The 24,303-nt window shown below is 35.7% G+C and overlaps 1 protein-coding gene across 9 annotated transcripts in view; it reads left to right on the top strand.

The window, feature by feature from the left end:
- LOC106172461 (LIM and senescent cell antigen-like-containing domain protein 1) overlaps positions 1-19,094 on the top strand; it is a 29,968-nt gene extending 10,874 nt beyond the window's left edge. For 3 of the 9 annotated variants that reach the window (XM_086997204.1, XM_086997201.1, XM_086997203.1), the window contains exons 2-12: positions 10,349-10,456; positions 12,081-12,200; positions 13,730-13,775; positions 14,108-14,174; positions 14,460-14,580; positions 14,740-14,811; positions 15,227-15,304; positions 15,809-15,959; positions 16,126-16,267; positions 16,572-16,647; positions 16,834-19,094. In XM_086997204.1, the coding sequence (XP_086853330.1) occupies positions 10,349-10,456; positions 12,081-12,200; positions 13,730-13,775; positions 14,108-14,174; positions 14,460-14,580; positions 14,740-14,811; positions 15,227-15,304; positions 15,809-15,959; positions 16,126-16,267; positions 16,572-16,647; positions 16,834-16,948 (1,096 nt within the window). In that variant the 3' untranslated portion in view covers positions 16,949-19,094. Of the gene's footprint in view, positions 1-3,783; positions 4,372-5,021; positions 6,163-10,348; positions 10,457-12,080; positions 12,201-13,729; positions 13,776-14,107; positions 14,175-14,459; positions 14,581-14,739; positions 14,812-15,226; positions 15,305-15,808; positions 15,960-16,125; positions 16,268-16,571; positions 16,648-16,833 lie in introns of those variants that run through there. The other 6 variants (XM_086997208.1, XM_086997205.1, XM_086997207.1 and 3 more) reach the window with 4 other exon arrangements.
- The last annotated feature ends 5,209 nt before the right edge of the window (positions 19,095-24,303 follow it).

Genomic DNA, 24,303 nt, shown 5'->3' with positions numbered 1-24,303 from the left:
GCGATCTCGTCACAAAGACCACGCAGGCAAAGTTTGTGGTAACTTTTACGCACCATTTATTTAGCTATAGCATTAGTGTTATTCTAACAGATGAAAACAGGTAAACAATAGACCCTGAAAGGGTTACAAGGCTTATTGATCTAAAAGGCAAATAGGCTTCGATTGCATGTGAAATCCAATCACAGAGATCAAGTTGAACTTAGTGAATAACTTTGTAGAAATGGTTCAGCGAGGTAAGATTACACATGTATACCTCAGCAACATTCTTATAGCTCTCTCAGTCACGCAACAACAATCGGCAAAATCAGGTTGCAGTTGAAAGCTTGTCGTTGGTAGAATGGTTGAATGAATTATTGGAGGAACTTATGTGCGGATGGAGGGAGAAACAAGAACAGGTATGAAGTTGTCAGTACTCGGCAAGGTATGACAATTTTTAAAAGTCCTTTGACAGCATTATTTTTCAATTTCTCTATTGTGTAGTAACATATATCATGTGAAATTTAAAGGACATGCAGTTTATCATCAAAACTAAACCAATGTGTCATTGGAGATTAGCCACACTTGTTGTGTAGGACTGAAAATCAAATCTAGCTTTTGATAAAGATCCGGAGAAAAGTCACTGAAGTTTGAACTAGCAGATCATGACTGGATTACTGGAATTGTCATGGAGAGAGAGAGATAGTGTGAAGCGGAACAGCAGCACTGTTTTGGAGATCAAGAAATCTGAATCTGAATCCCAACCAGGTTGGCCTAACTTGAGGTGTTTATTTAAGGGGGACATTTAATCTGATGCACTGGTGCCAGAATAAGTCCCAATCCTCTTTATAGCTGATTAACTTAATAGAATAAGGAGTCTGGTTCCTTTGCCTTGGAGATAGCTACATTTTGTCCACCAGGTTAGATAATTCACTGAAACCTGACCAGTATAGAGACAGTGGACACAGCGGAAGAAGTGAACGTAGAATGGACATAGTGCAGTAAATCTAGTGGACGCGGTGGACACTAACATGCAGTGAATACAGGAAGACAGAGAGCTTGGACACATGTAGTGGACACAGGGCAATAAACAGTGAATATACTGGACACAGTGTCCATATGTAGTGGACAGTGAATGCAGTTAAAGGAGGAAGGCACAGAGCATACAGTGGACATACATAGTGAATACAGCAATAAACAAAGTGGACACTGGATACAATAAGCAGCAACATACTTAACACAGTGGACATAGTTAATGTAGTGGACACAAGCTGGACACAGGTGATATACCTTGGTAGCAGTCCTAAGGATCTACCTTTAAGTGGATTAACTCCTCCATTGTAACTGGACACCTGGTTATGTAATCCTTTAGCCAACAATATGATCTGCTGTTAATATACCTCAGGTACTTCCATGTCTTAGGCAGACCTGGTGTTTACGGTCTGGTGTGTTTTATATGATCATTTCTGTCACTAGTAAATTGCCAATGCCATATGCCATGGATTATCACCTATTATTGGATGTCTTTTATTACCTAATCTCTTACTGTGGCATTCTGTGGAAAACCACTCATTGTCTAGGCAGATGTCATTATTTGTGCATCGTAATATTTATGATATGTGGGACCAAGAATATGTGAACAATTTTACGTAAATAATCATTTACAAGTAAGGAGAACTGAACTCATAGTCTGCTTGCGATGTGAGTTTATTTATTTATTTATTTATTTATTCATTTATCTACCCATGAATACTGTTAACAAAAAGTGTTAAATAATGGCATTGATGAAGAAGTTTGATACCACTCTGTGCACATGTTACTGACCAAACAAACCATATTTATCTTCAAGTGTGGACCACATGGACAATGCAGTGGGAGGAAGCGAATGCTGCGCTTTAGGATACAAAGTGATTTATCAAATATGTAAATAAGACAACTGAGGGAGTACTTACTGTGGAAATAATTGGAAGGTAGATATATACTGTAAGCCAGTCACTGTTCAAGTTTAGTCAGAGGAAGAATGGATACAACCAACTGACAGGGCAAGGTACCATGAATGGGATGAAGTCAGGTTTGGGTTCTAGTGAGTTATCTAGAGAATTCAAGAGTTGAGGTAGCCTTGAATTAGTTTTACAAGATTTCTCAAAGTTTAACTGAATAATAAGTCAGGACGCTAAGGCCAATAATTAGGTTGTGTCTCAGCATTCCCTGTGGCTACTATCTCTAAAGTACTTAAAAAAGAAATTTAAGTTTAAACTTGAAGACTAAAATTTTACCCTTATCTTTTGACTAAGATGGACCAGTAGTAGAATCTTTTACTGGAATATGTCCCTTTTTTGGCTAGAAAGAAATAGCTTCTGTTTAAACCAATACTAGTAATAGCTTCACTATCTTAAAACAATCCTGAACTGAGGTAGTAAAAAATTTTCGTTTTAAAATTCGTTAAGAATTTTCTATGTGAATAACAGCCACAGAAACCATGCTGTTGTCATTTAAACAACGGGGGCAGTTAAGACCATACAAAGCCAACTACAGATCCTTCCAATACAGAAATTGCCATTTTCAAAACAGAAATCATAACCTATGTGTTGAATTAATGAAATCTCCATACGACTGAAACATTAGGAACTTGGTGCACAGAGTTAAATTGCTGTCCAGACTGAAGTTAGGACAGTCTCTGCACTACGGGTTAGGATAAAACCCCACCAGAATACTGCAGGAAGAAACCCAATATGAAATTCAGAGGAACATATTGCCAAAGAGCCAGAATAGATTCCCCCAGACCATGGATTAGCTGGTTGAATCTTGGAGGGATATTTCTGCTTTCTATGCAGAGAAATGGATAATGCAGAGGCCCACTGGCACTCCAAACAGTCAAAATGGTAATTTCTGAAAATCTGAGGGAGGAATAGAAGCCGAAAGGGCTGCAGTGAGCTCAAAAACAGACATTTAGATGCTATGTGTTTTTCTTCAGTCTTTTTGATAAAAGGAAAAGTACTGGAATTTTCTCCATTAATTTATTTAATTTAAATTAATTATTTTCTTCATCATTTATTTATTTATTTAAATTTATTTATTTTATTAATTTATGCTATAAAGGGTGCATGTGCATTGTTTGCCTATAAGTTGTATATAGCACATCATTTGGAGAATTATATCTGTATTCAGCTAAGGTAGAGCACCAACCATGACTGCTGTATGGATATACTGATATTGGTTATGTCAACAAATATTATCTCTCCACAGCTGTAGATAGATATATCAGTATAAGAGAGAGAGCTGATTGTACTCTATCTCACTAATACACAGATAAGTTACCCAGGAAACATGGTGAGTTTCACGCACAATTGATTTATGCCAGGGTAAAGTTATAAAGTTAATAGCTCATGGCCGTAATGCCTTCATAATTTGCCAAAAAATGATTATTCATACATTTATGGAGTTAATTTTGATCAGCATGGTTAGTAGTAAACATAATTTGCTGAAGGGACATACTGGGGTGATTATTCATCTATTTATAGAATTTGATGGAGGTGGTGAAAAGATTGCATAGAGGAGAGAGATTTTATGGAGGGGAAAATTAGTGGAATTTAACCAGACCGTGACAAAGAGATAATTATGAAATAAACTGGCAGGGAGAGTGCTTTAAGTACCACTGAAGGAAAGTTGGGATTTCCTGGATGTTTACAGTTAGTGCGTACCTGGAGGAACTATTCACCTGGCGTCAACACCTGATAGCCTCGGCAATTTCAAAGGTATTTATGACCGTTGATGTTGATACCAGTCTCCCACTGACCACTGGTCAGTTAATCCCCCCTCTTGACCTGGTGTCATTAAGTCAATACACCCTATTGGTGCTGCACCTTGGTACCAGGTGATCTCCTTGTGAATTTTTCCACGGAGAAGTTGTGTGAAGACATTTATACAGACATTTGTATTCTGCATACAGTGAAGAAGATGACTGGATTTTACTGAAGAAGATTCTGGGTTTGTGTTCACAAATTATTAGTTTATCGTCTCAAGCAACGGATGTGTCATCTTCCTAGAAAGGACATGAGTAACGAGTCCAGTGTACTTACTCTAATAGCAGAGGAGGTAAATGTCCGTTGAAAGTGAGAAGATTCATAACAGGATATTCCCCCAGATTTGTGGACTTCGAGGATATTTGTAAGCGAAACAGCAATTTAGGAGTTTTTTCCCCCAAGGAATAGAGAGGGCTGAACACCTGAGCCTGTCTAGAAATACAGTTTCAGGAAATACACAGTTTTATATACCCTAGTCAACAAAGGAGATTACGTTTTTTATCAGCCTTGGTTTGTTAGTAGATAAGATTTCCCATAAAGCTCTTCACAAATTTTGACGAAATCTTCAGGGTGGGAAATTACTAGTTTTTAGGTAAGGAAAAATTACTGCAACTTATTATTGAATCAGTGTCTCCTAAGATTTAAAAAAATATTTTTGATTTCCTTGGTGAAATTCTGCTTTCTTGTTGCGGATTCCCCAAACCTTGGATTATTGAGGAGGAGCACGGCCATATGGTTTGAAAAATATATACTCCCCCAAGGAGAATTCGGAGGCAGTGGACCATGGTAAATTAACTGGGTAGACCTGATAACAACTATTTGCCTAGCTGTAAATGTGGAACTTGGAAGATCTATAGCAAAGTCAGTTATCCCCTTCAAAGCCAGCCATACTGTCTATGGTGGAGGGAGAATTGGATGCTAGAGTCTGTGGAGGAAGAAGATAAAGAGCACGTAGCGTGATAACAGGTGGTCCGCAAAGTAGCAAATGTTACCGGAGTAATCAGAGTTTTGAGTTTTTTTTTCTTTTTTTTTTTTCATTAATTTATGACAGATTTTATCTGCAAATGGAACAGAAATAGTATTTCTCTCTAGCCGAGGGTAAATTTTATTAGAAAAGAAACAAAAATGTTTAATCGCATCAAAGTCAATAGTGTTTGTTATTTTTATCGTGTTTACATTTTATGAGTTTTATGAGGAAATGTGGGTTAGGCAGTGTTCTTAAAAATCTGATCTGTAAAATTTGTTTGAAATATTTATAAATGATAATTTGAGTTAAAAGGTTACAAGTCATTTGAAGTCCACTTTATATCTGCAGAGAATACAGGAGTAAACATAAACTTGACATGCTGTAGTGTGTTAAACAACAGTGCATTAATAAGTTTTAAATGAGAAATACCATACCATAGTATTAAATGATGATTCATTTACCTGAGACCACATTAAATTAAGGTAGCAGTTTCCATACAGGTGTATATAGATATATAATTATAAGCCATTGTGCCTGATATTAAATACCAGCAGATATATATGGAGGTTATGTAAACCTTGACTGATGAATTTATTTTTATATATGTTTGTTTATCTCACCTGTAAAGTCAGGACACACATTTCATGTATGTGTTAGGAGTTCTTTGTGATTTTCTGAAAGGAAGAAGAGTTTGAAATTTGGTATCACAAACAAATGGTTTGTTGGTTTCAGAGAAAGGCCAGAGAGACTCTGTTGGGGTTCTGTGAAGAATAGAGTGAGCTTTTTGTTGAGGAGGACTGTTAAATGTCATAGTACTGACAGAGGATAATCCGGTATTGTTTTCAGAAGAGAAGGTTTCAGTTTACTTAAGACAGACACTGGAATTTCATAACATTTCTTCTCTAGAGTCATATGTCGCACTGCAATGCATACTTCACTTATTTGAAAAAAATATATATTGGGAGCAGTTGCACAAGTCTTGCTGCATGCTGAATTACTACTATCAGACAGTTAAATCCACTTGCAATGACTGTGCTCTGAAAAACCTGCATTTGATTAAGTTTAATTTTCGAGCCCAGCCGGAATCAATTTAAAGAACTAGTAGCTTTCTAGACTTAGCAATCACTCAACAGGGAAAGGAAGGATTGTGGTCTTGCCACAACACTGAAGAGAAATATTTCACCACTCAGGGGTTTGATCTAGCAGTACTTTGAACACTGAGGATTGAACAGTTTAAAATCATTGTTTGAACAAACAAAAAACCATGGCAGCTTTAGCAGCAGGGTTCCAGCTTCAGGCGTTAAACCCTCGCGAGAACCCGAGCCCGTTATTGCGACGGCGCATGCAGCCTAGGGATCCTGGTGTCCCGATCGATCACGTCCCTGACCCCACGTACGACGAGATACCAGAATTCAGGTAATGATGATCACAATACAATGAATATAATTTTAATAATTAAAACATTTTGAGGAATTGGGGACATGTAATGATATCTTTTATAATTATGTAATGAAAGCTACTTGGGAAGCAGGCAGTGCACTAGTATGCTGGCAAGATGTCATCAACTTTTAGTTAAAAAATTTTTTTGAAGGGAGGTAGTAAGTTCATGCTGGCATGATGTTATGTATGGTGTCGTATCAGGTGATGATGTTGTATGTGACACAGCTATGTACATGATGGTGAATCTATTACTGCTTGTGATGTGAAATGGATGGGAGAGTCAGTATATTTGGTCGAAACAATTACTTTTCACATAATTCTCACATTCGTAATGTCTACATATATATAACTTTGATGGTGTTGATGATGATAATTATAATAATACATATTTTAAAAAGCCATGCTTCACAAGTCTCTGGGCACAGTGTACTGTGGTATTCAACAGGTGTGCTGACAAGTTTAAGGTTCTGTCAATTACTATATTTATTTATATTTAATTAATTAATTTATTTACTTTCATGTTTATGGAATCATTAAAATGTGTTAGATGTGACAGAAAATATGTGGTTAATATTGTGTTAGAGGTGATAATATGGATTATAAGGACAGGAGCATTGATTAATTAATTGATTGATTGATTTTTGGGAAAGGGGAGGGGGGGGGGGTTCAAGAACCCAAGATATGATTAGTTAATGTGTGAAATGACTCAGGCACTGAAAAAACACATTGATTGTACCGTAGAGATTCAGAGCTTCATTAGGACACTTAAATACGACTCAAGAGGTTTGAAGTCGAGTGAGCAACAAATCATCTTAATGACCTCAGGGGGACAACCTGTCTGCAGAAATCTCTCTCTCTCGCTCTCTCTCTCTCTCTCTCTGTGTGCATGTAAAAGGCTGTGTGTGACTTTATTTATGTTGCACAGTAAATGATAAAAACTAAATGTTCATCAGCAATATTAACATTTTTGATAAAAGCAAAAAAGAAAAAAAAATCAAATAGATGTTTTCAGCAAAATCTCCAAAAAAATTACACAAATATACAGTGCAGACCAGTATACATGCTGATCCTTAATTCTCTTGATGGTAAAAGCTGGCGGTTCCATATCTTCTGCCCTTTTTCATTGTGTAATATAAAAACAGTGAGTGTGATTACAACGTCCTATGTGGTCTGTTTTTTTTGTAGTGGCTTTTGCACTACCCTGAATATTGAGAATGCTTCAAAAAGTTTTATCACGTTTTTGGAGAAACCCAAAGAAATGCGAGAGCTCATATCAAGGGTGATTCTAAAACTGAAGGAAATTTATTTTCATAAGCCTCATATGACATCCAGCTTCCTTAGCTGCCCGTATGCTCTGCTTGTGTGTTTCTTACTTGTTCTGAAGACGAGGAATAAATATATCTTACTTTCAGCACTGGAGGCAAATTGGAGTGAAGGCAAAACTGTGAGTGTATGAATTAGGCTGTAGTTGCATCATTATACTGCTACTGTACATATTTAGACATGTATAATCATGGTTATTTGTTTTTGTTTTATTCATTTGAACTGGTAATGGACCTGTGAAAGAAGTAAGATGTTGAGAAAGATCCAGTTGGAAGGAAAAGATTAACAGTGAAGTTTACTTTTTATCTCCCTTAATGAAGAAGGCTGGTTTTCATTAGTGCTGTGTTTTGTCTGTTTGTTAGTAGACAAGGTAATATCTCAAAAAAGTATGCATTAGGCTTCGTTCACATGCAATGTCTATTTTCTATTTTCTATTTTCTATTTTCGGTATGTCTTATGATCACGGTCTGTGCACTGAATATCCCGCCGCGTAATTACTGGCAGCGCGAGCCAGTTACTTATAGTAACTTATAGTAACTGGCTCGCGCTGCCAGTAATTACGCCGCGGGATATTCAGTGCACAGACCGTGATCATAGGACATACCGAAAATAGAAAATAGAAAATAGACATTGCATGTTAACGAAGCCTTAATTACTATATGAAATTTTCTGCAAAGAACAGTTACTAATAGTTATTAAGCAGGAAGGAAGTGGTTATAATTTCAAGATAATTAGGATCTCCTTATACCTTTTTCAATTACAAATTATTCACAATCATCAAATGAAGCAAAATGGTGTTTTTGGAATAATTATCAATATTGACTATGAATTATGTATTTAAATGTTATGTTTAAAACTGAACATCCAGTCCAGTAAGTTTCAGGATGTGCAGAAGTCATTTCACCTGTAGTGTACAAAGTGGAACATGTACCACAGAGCATTTAAGGTATACTTTACACCAGGTACAGTGCATTCTGGTGAAGACTTGCCGTTCTGTGAATAATGCCCAAATCACCCTGGTATGAACTGATAATTTATTTCTATTACTATTGTCATGCTAGTAGTAATACAGTGAACCAATTCACATGGGCTCAGTTCTGGACTGGTTTCTTGGTATCTTGAACCGGTTCGTATTTTGGGAAAATGTCCCAGTCCTGTTTGGTACCTACTTAAGTGTAAAACTTCTGACCTTCCATACCAAAAAGTTGGTTACACTAAGTTCAAGTAAAATTCACAGTAGTCCACTGAAGTACCGACTGTATTAGTAAGTGCTGTCAGTCTGAAACACAAACTGTGTCTTACTTGTTATAAGAAGATATTGCATGTCATTGGACTCTCTCTCTCTCTCTCTCTCTCTCTCTCTCTCTCTCTTGATTGAAATCCGTTTACTGGAAATTGACTGATTGCAGAATCTCAATCCAACGATTTGCTCTAATTCTCTCAACCGACAAAACCACAGTTTGATTAAAACAAAATTACGCTGGATTAAAAGAACCGAGCAGATAACATTCCTATTCCCATTAATCTAACACATGTTCACCTACTGACAACCAAATCGAGTCCTGGCTATCTCTCTGCTCCCATAAAAGTTGATTTATAGAAGATATTTCCCATTATGTTTAGCATTTATTGCTGAAGTCCCTCCATCATTGGCTGGTGTGTCCTCCAGTAACCCACATTAGATAAAGTTGGTATTGGAAGATTGTGGAAAACTAGTACTGGGGATATGATCCTTTCTTGTGGATTGGTTTTTGTAGAGGAGCGTTATGGATATTGATGCAATACAGGCTGAGTTGAGGTATGATAGAAAACTGTGGTAATTCATGAATGTTAATACTGTTAATGTTTGTGTGTGTGTGATTGTGTGTCTGATTAGTTTAAGTCATGTACTGTAGTATTTGAGTATGTAAATGTTTGGAATTTTCTTTAATTTTGGATGTTGAATTGTTTGCATGCATGATTGTGAGTTGAGGGGTATGTGTGGATTTGATTTTTTTTTTCAAATGTTTGTGTGCATGTGTGTGTTTCTGAGTGTAGCTCTGAGAATGTTTGTGTATGTGTGTGTGTTTGAGTGTCCATGAACAACTTGGTGTGCCTGGGCATGCATGTGAGTACATTTGTACATGTGGGCACACACTTGTGTCTGTCTAAGGGTTGCATGAGGCAGAGAGCTGAAATGGAAATCCATTTCCAAAAGATCATGATAAACTTGGAACTGGGGAAAATATTTCTGCCAAAGTCAGTTTGCATAGATCTGTCTTACTGATATTGATTGTGTATAGTGTTAGCTGAGGTTGGGTAGACCACCATGTAACTGAAACTTGGTAATCAGTTGTTTGTTTTTTGGTAAGAGAGGAGGAATTGGGAGGGAGTTTGGAGTTGGAGATCCAGTGTATGTAAATTTATGTAATGTTATGATACTTTGGGATGGAGTAAATGGCTGATGTATGTTTTGCAGATGGTAAGAGAAAGACACAACTGTATGTGTGAAATATTACAACTTTTGTCATACTGTATTGTAACATTGTAACTTTTCAATAATATCCATTGATTTTGAAAGATTTTATCTTGATGTAATTGTTATACTGTAACTTATTGCTAATTTGTATCATTTCAGTAATATGTCCATGGATAGGGCTGTGTGTTATATTGTTACATTGTATCACTTCAGTAATATGTCCATGGGTGGGGCTGTGTGTGTTATATTGTTACATTGTATCATTTCAGTAATATGTCCATGGGTGGGGCTGTGTGTGTTATATTGTTACATTGTATCATTTTAGTAATATGTCCATGGGTGGGGCTGTGTGTGTTATATTGTTACATTGTATCATTTCAGTAATATGTCCATGGATGGGGCTGTGTGTAAGAGGTGTGCAGAAGGTTTTGGCCCAGAAGAGAAGATTGTCAACTCCAATGGAGAGATTTGGCACACACAGTGCTTTGTGTAAGTTTGGTTTGCTTTATGCACGTTTGCGTACACACATGTCCAACCATGTGCACACATGCACCTGTACATATAGTAATACAGAGGGTTGTGGGGCTAGCTATGCACAGATATATCCCTTTCTTGAAATATTTTTATTTGATATATTTTGCTACATTTATTAATACATTGGATTATTTCCTTTTTTTTGTTTATTAAATGGCTTAATTATTTTAGCTATATTCATTTTAATTGATCTCAGTTAAAAAAACTCAGTCATTATCTTTTATCATTTTTACAGCAGATTTATTTCAATGGAATTGATTTTTCATTATGAAGCTTTGTTACAAAGCATGAGTTGCATGTTATATCTGTTTCATATGGACTGGTAATTAACTAATGGTGCATGTTTTTTTGTTCCAATTGTTCATAACATGATGCGACGGCCTTGACTTATGTGGAAAAATTCAACATTCCATTAACTTACTTGCTGGCACATTTAGGTGGAAAGGGGTAGAATAATATGAAACACCAAAGGAAAAAAATTACATGGGAAAAAAGTAAAAAATGGACAAGACAATAAAAAATCTGAATTCACATAATTTGTGAATCATTAAGCTTTGTTCGTGCAACTATTAGTACTTATGTTTCACATGGTCGAGAATGCAAAGCATGTTTCACGTAACATGTTTCACATGTTTGGTAGTATTTCACATTGCATGGCAGGATTCACATAGCAGTGTGATTCAATTCACATAGGAGGAGACAGGAATGGTAGTTGTTGTGATGATATGGGCATGTTCACTCCAGGCCTAACTTTGACCAGGAATTAACCATTTGACAAAAGCATGAACCATGTTATGTATATAAATAATGGCCTGATTTTGAATCTCTGTCCAGATTGGTCTCATTAACCCCAAAGACCCAACAGAACAAACTTGGGTCTGTCAGCTTTGGAAAGTGGATTCTTTCACTTTCATGGAAGATACGAGATGGCAGAATTGCTAATTGATTTGAAAAAGAAAGAGGGTGACCATGAAACCACATATGAATATGTTGACCACCCGCATTGTGGCGCCATCTTTTGAGACTCATACTTGACCACTGGCACCATCTTTTGAGTGGCTTGGATGTGAATGTATGCATGAAGGTAGGGTAGAACACGCATTGCACAGAGCTTGCACAGATGGAGGCACTTCAAGTGACCTGTGTTGGTATTCTGTAGTTCTAAGTGTGATTGGAGTATATGGTAGAGATAGCCAGGTAGACAACAAGATCTTCTGTGGTAGTTGGTTCGTTGGAAAGGTACCTGTCTTAACTTTCAACTCCTTTATGGCACAAAGTTTTTTCTGTTTTTGAAACTCAGGAGTCATCAGCTGATCTGCAACATTTTGATTTCTATACTAAAAACAAGCTATTTTTTTCAAGTTGAACTTTTTCCATGCAATATTTTATTGCTAGACTCTTTTGAAAAAAAAAATTGACGAACAGATGAATAATCTTTGTCCATAAAGGAGCGTATGGCTTGTAGTTTAGTTCCTTATGTGGCTTCAGTTTCTTTATTTTTCACACATATATCACTTATTATTTATTATAATTATTATTTCCTGGCTGTTCTTTCTACCTCCCTCTGCGCTGTTTACAGTCTAGCTGGCAATATGCCAATACAAAACACTGCAGTTTGCCAGAAATGTAGAGAAGGCATAGATACAAGTGAGTCCATGGTCAACTACAATGGCCAAGTGTGGCACCCTCACTGTTTCTCGTAAGTATAGTCATAGCTCACACACTGTCACACTTAACACACTGTCACAACTTGTCTGTCATAGCTAACACACTGTCACAACTTGCCTGTCACACCCAACACTGTCACAACTTGCCTGTCACACCCAACACTGTCACAACTTGCCTGTCACACCTAACGCACTGTCACAACTTGCCTGTCACACCCAACACTGTCACAATTTGCCTGTCACACCTAACACACTGTCACAATTTGCCTGTCACACCTAACACACTGTCACAATTTGCCTGTCACACCCAACACACTGTCAAAACCGAAAATGCTACACCTACCAAATTGTCACAGTTATATGTCACACCTAACACATTGGCAATCACAGATTACACTTCACTCCATCTTATCCATTACAACTAACATTTAATCTTGGAAATATTTCTTCTAGAAGAATAGTATAGAATATCTAGTATGCAAGTATAGATCTCAGAGGAAAATTGGAAGATCTTGATGAAATGAGGCGTAGATATGAAGTAGTAGTTGAAGAACTGATAAGAAATCCAGAAACATGTCATGCCAATGTTGCCTGGAATACATGTAGCTGATGTGAGCTATAATCAAACGTGAAGATTGCATTGTGCACCAAGACTGTAAGTTCAGCAAGGTTTTACTGCTTGTAGATTTTAAAAAAAAATATTCAAATATTGAACTCTTCTCTAATCCGGCATATAGTTTCCATTTTAAACAGTACTCTCAACAAACAGGAATGAAAAACTGAAAATGGAAAACTGTGCTGTTATTGGAGTTAGACAATTGTACACTGAAACTCATTTTTTTAAGTGATTGATGAAAATATAGACACTGTGAGACATATATATATCATTGCTGCCTGAATTATGCTAGGTTTGCAGCTTACTTACCTCAGGGTGTGGATGCTTGGAAGCTGTGCTTGGAATTTCCAGGGTGGCATACATTATATATATCCATGTGTGTGAACTATATACAGTGATTGAAGTGTGTTTTTATACTTGTGCATAAAATTGTATAAGCTATTTTCGAATTGCTAAAGGGGTAAATTAAACTCTGTGGCTTACGTATTTAATTTATTGGATTTAAAGCAAGAGGACCAGATGCCAGACCACTGAGGTGGTTTCTTCTCTCAACAGCTAAAATCAGTAAGCATTCTCAGCCTGTAGCTAGCACTCAAAGGATAAAAGTAGAGGGTTTTTTTTCTTGAAAAAATGGGGCATTGTTACCATGAAACCTCTGTTTGTGTATGAAATATATATCAAGTTTTGAGTCAAAGTTGACCTTTCCTCGGCCAAAAAATTTGTTTGAAGCCCAAAATTGTCCCCTTTGTTTGTCCCTACCCGGGGCGTATAGAAGCCGTTGTAGCCTCAGTCCTAGAAAGGCGTCAGGTGTTGAAATTTTGGAAAACAATCATTTTCCTTGAAAAGAACTCACAGATTCTGAATTCTTTATCTGGAGATGTTGACAAAATTTCTAGATAAATGTAATTGAACCAATATACGTAAAGTTGATGTTGTATTTGACAGGTGTGCCCAGTGCTTTCAGCCTTTTCCAGATGGTATATTTTATGAGGTAAGTACCAGGGGTTTGTTTCAGCAAATAGAACTAAAGTTTAGGGACTTTGCTTAGACAGCTAACAATAGATAGTTGACTATTTGAGTTTAGCAGTATAAGCTTCTGTTTATCTAAGAGTACTTTGCAAGTGATTGACCCATGTGAAAATAAAGTTGAAATACCCAATGTCATCACTCGTGGTGGGTATGATAGTGAAGATTTCTAGGGTTACAGAAGAAAAAACTACAATTTTTAGACTCTGGCAATCATGAAATTCCCGAGTCACATGCAGGTAAAAGGAGAAGCAATTCTACGTACTTTAAATCTGATTAGAATGCTATGATTTTCAGTTTGAGGGACGCAAATACTGTGAGCATGACTTCCATGTGCTGTTTGCCCCTTGCTGTGGAAAGTGTGGTAAGTTACAGAAACCTGAGGAAAAACTCAGTTATATATTGATATAACAATATACAAAAATATATATTTTGAAAACTGAATACTAATACTAGTTATTCTTGTTAAAATGCTCATGCTTTTATTGTAGCTTTCATATACAAAACTAATAAAGAAAAATTCATTCATCTATTTAATTATAGCTTTTTTAAGATGACAAAATGGTGCTGCTTCTTGGCCATTTAGAGGATTTTTATCGTTGCCTTTTGGCAGTTGATCTGCTTAATGTTTCTGGTGGTCATTTTTCAGGGGAGTTTATCATAGGGCGTGTCATAAAGGCCATGAACAACAGTTGGCATCCAGATTGTTTCCGCTGTCACACCTGTCGCAATGCACTTGCAGATGCTGGCTTTGTCAAAAATGCAGGAAGGTGGGTTCTATTCACTGGAGTAAAAGCACCACAAATTCTACATACAGTAGAGTATATTATTTTTGTGATTATAAAATTATGTGTCTGAAAGTTTGATCATTGTTGCCCATTGAAAAGATTGTCATTATTGTCTTTAATTTACTTTCTTTTTATTCCTAGGGCACTGTGTAGAGAGTGTAATGCCAGAGAGAAAGCTTCAGGAATGGGAAAATATGTCTGCCATAAGTGCCAGTAAGAACTGTTTTTTTAAAGAAATTGTGCTCGACTGTATTTTTGTGATTATAAATTAATTGACTGATTGTGAAATAAATAATATTTTTTCATGTTTGATAGAAGTGGAAAATTGGGAATGAAAAATGTTTTATTTTGTATAAATTTTTATCACAAGAAGTTGGCTATTTTGGTTTCTCTTTATTTTCTTTTACACCATTATTATATAAATTATTATAATTATATAATATTATATTATATAAATTATTATAAAATTTTAGTTTGAAATTGTTCTTCAAAAACTAAATTGGTATTATCAGCCACTGTGGTTTCCCTTTCTTCTTTTGCTTTCACAGATATGACAAAAAGATTGCAGTTAAAAATTGGCTTTCAAAATCCTTTCAGACAATTTTCAGAAGTTTTCTTCTAATTTCAGTGCCATAATAGAAGAGGGATTTATCAGACATAAGGGGGAGGTCTTTCACCCATATCACTTTAACTGTACCTCTTGCGGGTAAGATACCCTTTTACCAATAATAATAATACCAATAATAATAATTATTATTATTATTATTATTATTATTATTATTATTATTACTACCAAAAGGTTGAAGTTTTACATTCATAGTTTGAATACATTACAGTATTGAGTGAAAAATTAATTCAAATAATATATTAAAAGTATATACAGAATTTAAATCTTAGAAGTATAAGTTTGGTGAGATTTTGGTGCAAAAAATATGAAATACAAAGCACAAGCAAGGAAAACATTTTAAATATTGTCAGAAGATACACCTTGAAAAAGAGCATTTATTTGGTTTTGTTGCAGAGCCCCAATCATAGGTTTTGTTAAAACAATAAAAAAGATCTGCATGTCATTTACATTTTCACCATGTAAGAGAATATTTGTGAGATTTTATCAAATAATGTCATATTTTTGTAAGTTAAACAGGATCATGCTTAACATACATATTCTCAGTGCTTAGATATTTTTAATACTCCCTAATTTGACCTCCAGTATTGAGCTGAACGCCGATGCCCGTGAAAAATCTGGGGACCTCTTCTGCCTGCGTTGCCATGACAAAATGGGAATTCCAATCTGTGGTGCATGTAGACGACCAATTGAAGAGCGTGTGGTGTACGCACTGGGCAAGGCCTGGCATGTCGAGGTAAGGGTTACAGTTATTGTAGTGGTAGTAGTAGTGGCAGTGGCTGCTAGTCGCAAGAGCAGTAGTTGTTGATGTTGCTGTAGAAGTTGAAGTAGTAGTTTTGGTTGTGTTTAAATGCAGGTTCTAAATGAAGAAGTCTTCACATTATGTCATTAACATTTTCCAGCATTTTGTCTGTGCCAAGTGTGAGAAACCTTTCCTTGGACATCGTCACTACGAGAAGAAAGGGTTGGCTTACTGTGAAGTCCACTACCATCAACTATTTGGCAACATTTGCTTCACATGTAACAATGTCATAGCTGGAGATGGTGAGTTCCTGGTATTGTAAAAATGTCAAAAACTAAAACACACTTCTGCAAGAGTGCAGACCTCTGCCAAGAAAAAAGAAACATCAGTATTTTTTTTAAAGATGCTCGAGACCTTGATTGACTGTTATCACTTCTTTTTTATTCCTGACTAAGTGGCTACCTGAAAATTTCATCAAAATTGGTAGATTCATGTGCACTGTTATACAAAATCATGAATAATTGTGTTTTAGTACAGGAATTAAATAACATTTAAGTATACCAACGGCTCACCTTGAAATGTGGTATTTGTTTCCTTGATTTGCAGTCTTCAGTGCCTTGAACAAGTCCTGGTGTGCCCACCACTTCGCCTGCTCAGTCTGCGACAAGAAAATGAGTCAGAAGTAAGCGTCCTCTTTAATGTGATCAGTGTGCTTGTTATTTATATTTCAAATTTATTATTTGATTTTTATTTACTTTTTTTACCCAGTAGATCATGTCATCTTACTGTTCTATTCTATTGTTATATATTTATTTTGCCTGATATGTATTTACACATCGTTTAATAATTATCATTCAATTTTTTCCAGGACCAAGTTTTTTGAGTTTGATCTGAAGCCTGTGTGCACCAAGTGCTACGAGAGATTCCCCACTGAATTGAAAAAGAGGCTGAAGAAATTGTACGATGCTCAGAACAAGAAATAAACAGACATTTTATTTCCGAATGACATAATCCATGGAGGAAATGAATGAATGGTGTATGCAAAAAAAGATGCAATACCATAAAAAATTTAAAAAGATTAGCAGCCAACTTTGCATCTGCTTACAACTTAAAGATGTAAAGAAAATAGTAGATGCCAAATGCCAAGAAAACGCCCTTTTTAAAAAAGGGTTTGAAGTATATATGGCTTAATATCAGAGCATAAAGTATATGCTTAGCGGCCTTAAGTGTAAAGAGATGGTAGAAAGATGACTTTAGCTCTTGAAGCACAGAAGAAGAGGATTGAAGAACTGACCAGTTGCAGGTTAAACAAGTTTTGACCAAATACATAAAAGACTGTAAGCCTGAAAATTTGTCTAAACTTTTAGACCAAAAATTTAGTCTTCTTTAGGGCAGGAAAAATTCACAGTAATCGAATTAGATGAAGTGAGTTTCAGTCTAAAACATTAGTCATATCTAATAAAAGAGGGAAGGTCAAGGAGAATGACCACTGTGTGACCACTGCAAGGTGACAGAAATCGCAGATTGTTTAAATATTAACACATTTGTGGCCTGTGTCACAAATTGTCTGTCAATTTTGGGGCTGAACTTGGGCTGCTAAATTTGCATACTGTAGCTGTGTAGCTCAGTCAGCCAATCAGCAATATTGGTCTAGGAGCTTATTTTGAACAGTTGCCTTACAATAGATGTGGTTAATGTAGCTTAATGGCCTGTGTCACTGCTGTGCGTAAAAAAAACAAACATTGCCATGGCAACATTAAAAGTTAGACCAACGACAAAGTTTGAGGCATAAAGAAAGGGAAAACGGGTTTACAACCATGGCGAAACCCTAAAAAATCATAGAGCACGATTCTTGGCAGTTTTTGCTAGTGGTGTTCATAGTCAAGTCCTTTACAGCCTCACTTATTTTTGGAGCCTTGACCTTATTAGTTTTAGGCAAATACTAAACTAGCCAAAAGTAGTGGCAATGTTTAACAACGATACTGCTGATTATGCTAAATGCATATATATGTATATATGAGCCAGTGTAACATGTTGTATATGATACAGATATAGCATTGTGTAGTGAGCTTGTTCACTGTATGGTAACTACTCACAAGTTTTGAATACCTTGTGTAGTCCATTTTATAATTTAAAGGTTTTGAATTGTATGCACGGGTAAAACTGGTGTAGCATAGCTGAACTCTGCTCTCTATTTAAAATGCGTTTTTTTTTTTTTTTTTTTCTGTTTTGATGAAAACATTTATATTTCTTTAAGAAAGTTTAGTTAAAGCCTAGTGAAAAAAATTCAGGGTGCGTGACCCATGCTCAGCGTAAGTAATACACGCATTAAAGGAGACATTATATAATGGATTTGGTCATTTTGAGTTTTAATAGAATCATGAAAGTATGTTACTTTATGTGCTTTGGGATATACATTGTAACTCTAGAAATGATAGTTTTTTTGTAGTAGAAGCAATGGCACTTAAAGTTTTCCAGCTGATGTTAATATGAATGCCAGTCACATTTATGTCATTGTTATTTATATTGTATTGTTAGTTTTATTATTATATATTATACTGTAACATTGTCCCTGAAATAATACAATTATATATATATTTAAGAAGTGCAAGTAGTACTAGCAGTTTCTTAGGTTTTTTTTATATTTATTTATTTATTAATTTATTTATTTGTTCTATTTTTTTTTTTTTTTTTTTGTTTAGAAAACCATCTATCTCTTTTCTTTTGGAATGAAGATCCAATTTTTTTCCACATTTTAACAGAAAATGCCAGTGTCAAGTTGGTAGGAGTGAATCTTATGTTAGGTTATATAATTATGTACTAGGCGTAAAGATTAAAACTTGTTGTTTGCATGGTTGAAGGAAATCATTTATGGAAAGTGAACAGGTACTGAACAGGATTAAATCTGATTTATTTTTATTTATTTGTTACCGTGATATTTGGCATTGTCTTATAGTAAATACACAAATGTGTACCACAAATTACTATTAAAATTTCAAGATTTTTTCTTTTTCCGTGAAACAGGCTTTCAGCCAGGACTTGAACCAACTTTCACAAGCAAGCCTTTATTTTAGTTCTAATACGTAGTCAAAGCATTGCTTTGAGGAAATATATGTGCTATTATTATCATTATTGTACCACCAGCGTTAGCGCTGGCGGTACACATGGTTTTAGTCCCGTCCGGTCCGTTCCGCCGGCTCCGCCGGCTCCGCCGGCTCCGCCACCATGTTACCGTTACCGCTTCTCCTCCTAGACGGTAAGGGCCCCCATACCCATCTCTTGGATTTAGGTCACCTATAATCTCAACTCATTCCACGTAAAATTTGGGCTTTGTCGGTATTGGGGTCTAGGTGTGGCATTCATTGCAATGCACCCTTGTCCAAAAATGGCAAAATTAAATGCTATTTATCTACCCTACGGAAGGAATTATGGGAAAATTTTCTACAGACGGCTTTCCAAAAGTCATATGTGCAGATTTCAAATATGCCCTTGGATTTGACCTTTGACCTTTATTTCAAGGTCAAACAGGCCAAATTTTTCAAAAAAATGAATTTTTTTACGAAAAAAAAATTATTTGTGCTGTTATTCAGACACCACACAGACTTAACCAATAATATTATTGGAAAATGATACCCTTCAGGTCATCTTTCATCTCCGTGAATTTGGGGTCAATCGGTGCATTATAACGGGAGTAGCGGCCATAAGATACCGAAACTGAAAACTGTCTCTAATTCGGGAACCGTTAATGCTAGAGACCCATTCTTTTTTGCATTTTGTAGAGCATGTAAAGCCCAACACTGGAGGTGGTCTCCGTTTTTTTGTATTTCATACGGTTTTCGAGCTACGCTGTATCAAAAAGTACATATTGGTGGTGAAAGCAAAATGTGCAGTACGGTAATGGATAATAAATTTTGAACTCTGGAAAAATAAAACATAAGGCTTGGCAAAGCAGACAACTTGTGGTCAAAAATGACATTATTTCATCAAATTTGAACTTCTGGAACTTCAGAGCACCTCCCATTTCAAGAATTTCGACCAAAATGACCTTTTCTTTATTTTAATTAATTTTTTTCTGTAGGAAATTTATGGCACATTAAGGTAACTCCAAAATTATAACATTTAGTACCTTATATCTCCAAAACTGGCAGAGATAGGTCCATAGTTACTATTGAACTTGAATAGGAAGTCATATACTGGCAATCTAAATGTGACCTTGAAATTGACCTTTGACCTACTTTTCACCATGAATTGAACTTTGCAAATTTTGCTTCCCTTTTATCTCCAAAACTGGCAGAGATAGGTCCATAGTTTCTATTGAACTTCAAAAAGTACATATTGGTGGTGAAAGCAAAATGTGCAGTATGGTAATGGATGATAAATTTTGAACTCTGGAAAAATAAAACATAAGGCTTGGCAAAGCAGACAACTTGTGGTCAAAAATGACATTATTTCATCAAATTTGAACTTCTGGAACTTCAGAGCACCTCCCATTTCAAGAATTTCGACCAAAATGACCTTTTCTTTATTTTAATTAATTTTTTCTGTAGGAAATTTATGGCACATTAAGGTAACTCCAAAATTATAACATTTAGTACCTTATATCTCCAAAACTGGCAGAGATAGGTCCATAGTTACTATTGAACTTGAATAGGAAGTCATACACTGGCAATCTAAATGTGACCTTGAAATTGACCTTTGACCTACTTTTCACCATGAATTGAACTTTGCAAATTTTGCTTCCCTTTTATCTCCAAAACTGGCAGAGATAGGTCCATAGTTTCTATTGAACTTGAATATGAAGTCATATACTGGCAATCTAAATGTGACCTTGAAATTGACCTTTGACCTACTTTTCACCATGAACTGAACTTTGCAAATTTTGCTTCCCTTTTATCTCCAAAACTGGCAGAGATAGGTCCATAGTTACTATTGAACTTGAATAGGAAGTCATATACTGGCAATCTAAAAGTGACCTTGAAATTGACCTTTGACCTACTTTTCACCATGAACTGAACTCTGCTAATTTCTTTCTCTTTTAACTCCAAACCTGGCAGAGATAGGTCCATAATTACTATTGAACTTGAATAGGAAGTCATATACTGGCAATCAAAATGTGACCTTGAAATTGACCTTTGACCTACTTTTCACCATGAATTAAACTTTGCAAATTTTGCTTCCCTTTTATCTCCAAAACTGGCAGAGATAGGTCCATAGTTAATTGAAGTTGAATAGGAAGTCATATACTGGCAATCTAAATGTGACCTTGAAATTGACCTTTGACCTACTTTTCATCATGAATTGAACTTTGCAAATTTTGGTTCCCTTTTATCTCCAAAACTGGCAGAGATAGGTCCATAATTACTATTGAACTTGAATAGGAAGTCATATACTGACAATCTTACTGTGACCTTGAAATTGACCTTTGACCTACTTTTCACCATGAACTGAACTTTGCAAATTTTGCTTCCCTTTTATCTCCAAAACTGGCAGAGATATGTCCATAGTTTCTATTGAACTTGCTTGGAAAGTCATATACTGGCAATCTAAATGTGACCTTGAAATTGACCTTTGACCTACTTTTCACTATGAACTGAACTTTGCAAATTTCTTTCTCTTTTAACTCCAAACCTGGCAGAGATAGGTCCATAGTTACCATTAAAGTTGAATAGGAAGTCATATACTGGCAATTTACTGTGACCTTGAAATTGACATTTGACCTACCTTATGATGAACTTAACTTTGATTGTACCATTTTAAGTTATATATATTTTTTGCATATTTTGAAAATTCTTGTTGATTGCATTTTTACAGCTTGTCAAGCACAAGACTGGTGGCTGTGTCCCTTATTTTGTGTATGTGGGGGTCTATACGAATGGGCTTGCTCCAGCTGGTGGTACAATATTCGGAGGCGGTATCGCCTCTCTGATCCTCTAGTTATTATTATTATTATTTTCCCCTTTATCATTGCATGGCTTTACTATGCCCATTTATTGTTATTCACATGGACTGTTGTTCTGCATCACAGTGTATCACACACTGTTACATTTGGCCCCAAGTAATATTAGCAATGAATAAATGAGTAAATTCTGAAATATAAAATTACTGAGTGACTTGTTTGTTAAATGCACGTATGGTAGTTCTGTGTTCTAGATTAAAAATACTGCTGTAGGCACACTTCAAGGTGAACAAGACAATCTCAGGTTTAACTTGGATGACGGGAGTGACTGAACTCAAACGTTTAGTCTGCCCCACCCACCCTACCCGCACCCCGAAATACACTGGCAGTAGGTTATGCCCCGACTTCCCCCTACTTTCCCCCTATGTCCCCACTTTCTCCTAAGTCAGCACCAATGATTTTGAGTGCATAATGTAACTCTTAGCTTGGCTTTAAAAGCATGCTCAATTTTTGGCATTTTCAGCTTTTCGTAATGACTTTTGTTGTTAAATATGAACGGACATCATAGGTCCAATGATATCTGTTTTATGAATAGCAATAAATTCGTTCATTGTCCAATAGACTAATTCGACAGAACAAAAGAGAAAACGATAAAAAATACCCCTGTATAAATATTGTAAGCAGTGCGCTTGCAGATTTAATTGCTTCCATCTGGCCAAAAGTTACACGGTGGCTGGTGGAAAATGTGCCTATAATATCTGCCGCCCTGGAAGAGGGTACTCTCCTCCAAATCCTGTGAAATCTCGCTTGATTTTAGTCGCGCACAGTGGGTTAACATTATATGACATCACAACTAACGCAATCATATCATTTCATTGTGTTGCACCATCTCAACTACCACATTACTGAAAATCAGATAGACGGCTGTTGAGATAGACTACTTTATGGTATATTACCACTCCATGGGATAAATGTCCTGATTTTATTGACAAATCGACTTCAATGGATAAAATGCGACTTCATTCCCACATAAGATATTGACTGCGACTTCATGGGATAATGGTGAAAAAAGTGCCTATTGTTGGCCCTGCGTTTTGTAAGATAACGTTTTTGAAATATCATGTTTTTGTACTGTAAATATTATCCAAGATAGGAAAACTGAACGTTTTAATTGTTATGAAAAAAAGAAAGTAAAAGAAAAGCATTTTACAGCACAGGTTTGAGGGGTCATAAATAGTGCATCACGGTAAAATGTAACGTTTATTCTTTTTGAAATTTAGAATAAAAAGCAACACGAGGAAAAGCAATAAATATCTGTAGCCTATATGATGATACTTATCCACTTAAATTATATATTTATCATTTATAATTACTGTAAGAAGAAGAGGAATAACGTTTTCAACTAAAATATACAGTACATCAAAAACTGGTTTGAAATTAGTAAGATTTAAGATATGAAAATAAAATGACTGATTTATATAAATGTAGGCCTATATTTTAAAAAGAAGTAGAGTTAAAACGAAAAATAAAGAGAAAAGCTCTTTAAAAACTTTTAACTGCCTTGAAAAATGGAAATTCTCTTTTTGCTTGGTAAAAATTTAAACATACTTGCACATGAAAAAAGCCATTCTTCTATATATTTGTGCAGGTCATACGAGTCTCTGCCAGGTCATAAACACTTATAATAATTATTATTATTATTATTATTATTATTATTATTATTATTATTATTATTACTATTATTATTATTATTATTATTATTATTATTATTATTATTATTATGCTGTACATGTATCCTTCAATGTTATTTATTTATTTATTTATTTATTTATTTATGATTTTGGAAGGTGATCTACAATAAATTTTGTCCGTTTTTATTTATATAAAACAGTTTTACTGCTAGTAACATTTTAGTTTCAAACTCCTTTTTATAAATATGGTGACCTGTTAAATTTTCATCAAATAGTTAAAAGAAAGCAACGGCTTTACAAACGGCCCAAGATCTTATTTTCTGCAGGCCAAAGCGCCAATGCGGAGCGCGAGGTCTTTTTTCAGTCAAGAACGAGTCATGTCTCTTCTGCCTCTCCCCTTCTACCCCCCCCCCCCCCCCCCACCCCATCTCCTCTGCGTCCACCGCTGTCGCCTTCAAGCAATCTAACTGTACAGTCGTATTTACCACAGCTGCGCGGGTAGACCACGATCACGGCGTAGCCATAATAAGGTTTGTGAGGTAAAGATTGACATTAGATGGCGTGTTTTCATTCTAATTCAAGCTATTTTGAATGAAGTTTTTCTCAGACAAACATTCTTGTTTTTGTTATTTTGCCCTTAAAATTGGGCCATTCACCATTGACTCGGGTTATCTGATAGGGGCGCAGTAGTACTTGTGCAAACAAATGCTTGTGCCAGTGCAATTTCATAATGTGTCATTCTTTTTTTCTT

This window comes from Lingula anatina, chromosome 10 (assembly GCF_051362555.1).
Source record: "Lingula anatina isolate TDL-2025a chromosome 10, LinAna3.0, whole genome shotgun sequence".
Lineage (NCBI taxonomy): Eukaryota > Metazoa > Brachiopoda > Lingulata > Lingulida > Lingulidae > Lingula > Lingula anatina.
Note: the sequence above shows the minus strand (reverse complement) of the source record. Positions and strands in the feature narration are given on the sequence as shown.